Source organism: Rousettus aegyptiacus, unplaced genomic scaffold (assembly GCF_014176215.1).
Source record: "Rousettus aegyptiacus isolate mRouAeg1 unplaced genomic scaffold, mRouAeg1.p scaffold_m13_p_5, whole genome shotgun sequence".
Taxonomy (NCBI): Eukaryota; Metazoa; Chordata; class Mammalia; order Chiroptera; family Pteropodidae; genus Rousettus; species Rousettus aegyptiacus.
Genome location: NW_023416308.1, coordinates 9,153,309 through 9,159,308, shown reverse-complemented (window position 1 = coordinate 9,159,308; position 6,000 = coordinate 9,153,309). Strand labels below are relative to the sequence as shown.

Sequence of the window (6,000 nt, the reverse complement as noted above, 5' to 3'; positions counted from 1 at the left end):
GATGCACACCTCGACTTTCGCTGGGGCAGAAGGCCACACGCTCACCTCCCTTCTCTGCCTCCTATTCGAAAATCCCCCACCCTACCCAAGTGAGACTTGGCCTAAACGGTACCCTTGGGCTAGGCGGCAGGTCAGGGGAACCTGCCCAGCAGTTCAAGGTCAGTGCAGAAAACCATCGCTTCTGTGTGTCATGGTGTAGGTGAGCTGATGAGCCTGCAGAGTGATGTCTCCAACACTTGGCAAATGGGCGACGGGCAGGTGCTTTCACCTGCATCACCTGGTCTGAGATGTACCAAAACACCAAGTTCTCGTCTCTTCCTAAGAATGGTGGGTTGAGGATAGGTCATTCTCCTAGAAAATAGATCCGGTCTTTTTCTTTGGGGATCCGCCCCTCCCCCGCTCAGTGCATGTGACTTAGAACGGTTGACTGCATCCTCCCGTCCACCTCTGTCCCCACCTCCTGGGCTCAACACCTGAACCAGGCCTGGCCAGCAAGCGCTCTTGAGTCCCAAAGGCTAAATTGATTGGTTTGGGGACAAACTAACGAGTCAACTAAAGTGATTGCTTTGGGGACAGACTAATGAGTCAGCTTCTGACTCCTGCTAGAACTATGGAGAAGCAGAAGCTCTCTTTGCTGGGCTGGGGAAGCTGGCAGAACGTAAGTGCAGGGCTGCTGGAGGCCATCGTACCACCACACGGGATCCGACCGCCTGAAGATCAAACCATCAGAGGAAAACAGGATCGAGGGCTGAAAAGCCACGATTCTAGTCTCATCATGGGAGCCCCTGAATCCAGCTGTACCTGAAGCCCATACTGTTACATGAACTAAATAAAGCCCTTTCATTTTAGCCATACTGGAATTGGTTCTCAAGTAACTGCAACCAAAAAGTTCTGCCTGATGATGTTTTTGTGATGGTTCATAATGTTGCCCTGAGAGGCATACATTGTCATCTAGTGCTATTATAGCTCGAACAATATGGGTTTTAACTGCATGGGTCCACTTACACGCATATTTTTTTCCCCAACAAATACTATAGATGTATTTCCTCTTTTTTATAATTTTCTTAATAACATTTTTTCTCCAGCTTAAGGAAACAGTATAAAATACATGGAACATACAAAATATGCATTAACCAACTGTTTATGTTATTGATAAGGCTTCTGGTCAATAGTAGGCTATCGTAAGTAGTTAAGTTTTGGGGAAGCCAAAAGTTACATGTGGATTTTCCACTATGTGGGCAGTTGTTACCCCTAACACCTGTGTTGTTCGTGGTCAATTGTAATTGACGTTTTAAATGTCCATCGTAATCTGGCACCCGGAAAACCCTTCTTAAATCAGCCCATACATTTGGGTCCATACGACCTGTAGTTACCACAGTTACAACCTGTAGTTACCACGCCCAGATCCCATGTGATCCCTTCTACCAGTTCTGTTTCATCCTGGACCTTGTCAGGTGCTTTGTGGCACCTGACACGTTAGGAGGCTTGGGGCATCCTCAGTGGAGTGCCTGGGTGCCTGAGGGGTCCCTTCCAGCAACCGACCCATGGCTAAGGACTTACAGTGTGGAGTACAAAAGTGTCAGGGTGCGACAGGCTCTGAGATGCAACGGAGGCTCCAGAGCCCCCCGTGGGACCCAGATGAGCTGCAACTGCGCCCTCTTGTTTGGCCTCTTGCCCTTCCCTCTCCTGTTCCATTCATTCCCTTACTGGCTGATCCCAGGAGGACAGCCTCAATAAGTCACATGACACACAACGGGACTGCCGTGGGGGAGGCTCAACGGCAGATGGCCGCTCGCCGCACGAAATGCTTCTTTGCATTTCTCCTTCGCATTCCTCAAGAGGAAACGGAAAACTCAAGACCATGAATCTTAAGTTTCATTGACAGATGATATTTATTGGCAGAATAGAACTTGGGGACCTTAAAAACACCAAAGGTGGCTCTGTTTGACCCAGAGCAAAAGTACTTAAAGATTCCAGGACTCGCTTTACATTTATTTCCTCTTTCCAATCTGAGTCTTAGCAGCCTGGAGGTCTCCAAACGCCTCTCACTCTCTCCTCTCAGGAAGGTAATGAAACGGATACAGCCAGGCCCAGAGCTTGCCTTTTCATTCCCTCACGCTTACTATGCTCAAGATCTTCTACATTAAGACAACCACTTCCAAGGACTTCACGGAACTTGGGTCCGCAAATCACAAAACATTGAGCACAGTGAACTCCAATCTGATACTTGAACCAACTCTCCTTAAAATGGATGCGATTCAGAGGCCACACAGGTAAAGGAGAGTGGCATTGTCCTTCCTTTCCGATGGGGACTCTTGGGTTTGACACTTGGGGAATGTATGCAGCTTTATGTTTGGAAAACCCTGAACTAGTTGCTGTTCCTCCCTAGAGCAGAAGTTAAATCCTCCCACCCAGAAAAAAAAAAAAAAAATCCTCCAGGCAGGACTTTTCCCTGGACGGTAGGGGATGAATAAATAAAACCCTAAACTCAATCATCCCACCTGCCCCAGAGTGTCTCCCACATGTGATAGTGTCAGGGACATGGCTTGTTATTTGCAGAATGTCGGAGAATTTTTTTTTTTTTTGGGTGTGGTATGAATGTAACTGAACAAACCATTGGTATATTCACCAATAATCAACATTGTTCATTTCCCTGGTTCCATTAGACAAGACACTATGCTACAGAGAGTGATTTCCCAAAGTCATGCAGAGTTCAGAACCAGAATTCCAGGCGTGATTCCCAGCAGACGGCTGTATCTGCTCCATCACACGCTGCCACTTTAATGAGTCTTCTCCAGCCCCAATTTCCCACGCCGCCTTGAAGGCATCTGCAGGAAGGGGAAATCTTTCTGATAAAAACCAGTTGCAGAAGCTCTTGTGGCTTCCTCTTGGTTCCTCCTCAAGGTGGGGTGAACAGAGGAGCCATGTCCACTGAGCCCCATTTCCCTCTGCTTCCCCTTCCGACTTGATTATTCAGGCAAGTGGGATTGTAACATCACGGCCATTGCCATAGTAACAGAGCATGAAAGATGCCACGCTGCCCTGGAAGGGATGTCTTGCTGGGTACCAGGAAAGAGCTAGGGATGTCAGGGAAAAGAAAAGATCCTGGCTCGATAGCACACAGGGACGAATGTCCTGAATCTGTTGGGGGTGGGGTGGGAATGTTAACACTGGCTGAGAGCAAAATGGCAGCCAGGCTCCCATCATCTCTTCAGGGGCTTTCTTGCCAATCTGCTCACCGGCCACCCAGATTGCTTTCTGTGTAATGTCGTTGGCGCTCGAACATTGTGCCGAGGTTGACGAGGAGAAAAGGGAGTTGGGAGAAAGCTAGAGCAGGCAAGAGTCCAGTGGCTTCAGATGTGACCACCGGCGCCATCTCCTCCCAGATCTCGAAGCAGGGAGGGAGGCTGTGTTGTTATAGGGATTAGTAGCTCTGTTACAGAGATTACAGAAACACGGATCACTGCTGTGCTTTCTGCCGCCACCCTGGCTGGCGGACAGATCCATAACATGGCTCGTCCCTTTTGCTCTGAAGGCTACCGGGAAAGAAGAGATGTCCCCAGGGGCTACTGACGAGCCCGAGACCGTGGAGAGAGGAAGAGGACAAGAACATAGGGAGGAGAGAAACACAGATGGGCGTGGAAATCCAGCGGGGTCTGCATTTGGGCCAACGCCGACCCTTCTTGGTACCCACATGCGACTGAGCATCCCAGCCCAGAGCTCGGGACTCTGTCTTTCTGTGGACCCAGACATGATTAGACTTCTGGAGCTAGCATTCGCCATCAGCATTCTCAACGCAGTACGAATTGAACGTGCTATGCACCTGGGCCACCCCTGGATCTCGAAATCACCTCCTATGCTTTAAAAAAACCACGTGTGCCAGGCCCCACACCTGCAGTGTCTGAGCAGCGGGCCACCACGGGAGTTATGAATGCTCTGAAGCTAGACAGGCCTGGGCTGGAAACGCGGTCTGCTGCTGCGAGCTGGGTGATGGCTGGCGTAGGTACCGCAGTGAGCTCTGTGCCTCCGTTTCCTCAGGTGTACAATGGGAGAAACAACAGTTCCTCCACCCCTGCTGTGTGGACCACGGGGTCGTCTGGGCAGAACGTACCGCGCTGTGCCTGGCTGACTCTTGGCGTCTAAGTTACTGTGGGGATACGGTGGAGCCCGGCGCTGGTGTTTGACAGACTTCACGGTGACCCTCGTCTGCGGACCCGGGCCGCCTGGGGGTAGGTAGGCAGCGATCTCGAGGCCCCTCCCCAGTTTGCAGCATCAGATATTATTAGGTCACCTCGCGTTAAAATAAGCAACAGACGGGACTTCGTCGATTCCAGGTTCCTCCACCCAGAGGGCAGAGGGCGTGGGAGACCGACCTGGGCAGAGACCGGGTCTGAGTCAGGAGGCTTCCGGATTGCAGAAGGATGCAGACACGCTATGCCACAGGGCAAGAGAAGAAAGTGAGGGTGGGGAGCTGGGGGTGGGTGGGGGAAGTGGAGCTGGCTTTAGGGGAAGAGGTGGAGAAAGGCAGACAAGAGGCAGGACAGGAAGCGCTTACAGCCCATTTTCCAAAACGTCCCCAGCGCTGGACCCAACAGCACTGACCCGCCGTCCTCTCCCCGGGCGCGGTGCAGCTTCAGCCCTAATACACCTGGAAGTGCGCTGAAGTGGCCCCGTCCTTCCAGCAGCGCAGGGTGTCCACGGCAACGGAGCGGCACAGCGGGCAGGTGCGCTCGCGGTCCAGCCAGAGGCAGAGGCACTCCTCACAGAACACGTGCTGTGGGGACAGAGACCAGGGCCACCAGAATGCAACCCCGAAGGCCCGCGGCGCCCATGCCCACCGTGGTCTTGGGCGGCAGCCGCGCACGAAGCAGGTGATTCTAGCCCTGCCGGAGTTTGCGCTCTAGCTGGGGAGACAGCTCCAAATAGCCTCTAACAAGTAGCGTGTGTCAGCTGTGCAGTGCCAAGGTGGAAGAGCAGGGAAGAGATGATGGGGTGTGCGTGGGAGGGCTGCGATGCGAAACGGGGTGGCCTGGGAGCACTTCACGGAGACGCTGACGTCGGGGTCAGACTTGAAGGCGGGTGAAGAGGGAGCCCTGGTGGTATCTGGGAAGAGAGTGCTCCGGGCAGAGGGCACAGGATGTGCAAAGGTCTTAGGAGGCAGGGGCGTGCAAGGAAGAGCGTGGCTGAGCCTGGAGTGGTGAGTGGCGGGGTGGGGGGGTTGGGGTGGTGTGAAGCCTGCGAGTGGATGGGGGCGGGGGTGGGGAGACGCAGACTGAACGGGGTCCTGCGGGCCACTGCGAGGACTCTGGCTTTTATTCTGAGGGGATTGGGGGGGGGGCAATGGCAGGGCTTTGAGCAGAAGCATGACTTGATATGATTTTCATTTTTAAAAGACCCCCCCTGGCAGCTGAGTTGAGACCAGACCACAGGGGTCAAGAGAAATACTGGGGGGACCAGAAACATTAACGGGTTCCGCCACGTTCCAACTACTACTTGGACAAGTGATTTAACCTCCCCGTGCCTCGGTTTCCACATCTTTAAAATGGGGATAATAGTACTCTCTTCATAGGAAGATTAGCTAACATTAAAAGCACTCAGACGTGACAATCAAATACAGGACGTGATTCCTGACTGGATCCTGGATAGGAGAAAAACCCTAGCTAGGAAGAATATTCTGAAGACAATTGGAGAAATTTGAACATTGGTATTTTTTTATCAATTTAAAATTTCCTGGGTGTGATAGTGGAATTCTGGTTATGGGAGAAGAATGTCCTTGCTTTTAGGAGATGTATGCTGAAGTATTTAGGGATGAAGAATCAAAATGTCGGCAACTTATATTTGACAGTTTTGGGGGGGGGAAATTTATATCAAGAATGGCAAATGTGGTAAAATGTTAATGGTTTAACAAACATTAACATTAACGTTAATGTGAACTAGATGAAAGACAAAGGTTGTTTATTATGCTATCTTTCAACTTCTCTGTAGATTTGAAAAATTTTT

The 6,000-nt window shown here is 51.3% G+C and overlaps 1 protein-coding gene across 2 annotated transcripts in view; it reads right to left on the bottom strand.

Moving 5' to 3' along the window:
- Positions 1 to 1,868: 1,868 nt before the first annotated feature.
- The window catches only part of RNFT2 (ring finger protein, transmembrane 2), a 60,467-nt gene continuing 56,335 nt past the window's right edge, over positions 1,869 to 6,000 (bottom strand). Inside the window, exons 11-12 of one of the 2 annotated variants that reach the window (XM_016149486.2) lie at positions 4,603 to 4,774; positions 1,869 to 2,828 (exon numbers count right to left, since the gene is read on the bottom strand). In XM_016149486.2, coding sequence (XP_016004972.2) covers positions 4,640 to 4,774 — 135 coding nt within the window. In that variant the 3' untranslated portion in view covers positions 1,869 to 2,828; positions 4,603 to 4,639. Of the gene's footprint in view, positions 4,775 to 6,000 lie in introns of both variants that reach the window. The other variant, XM_016149485.2, reaches the window with a different exon arrangement.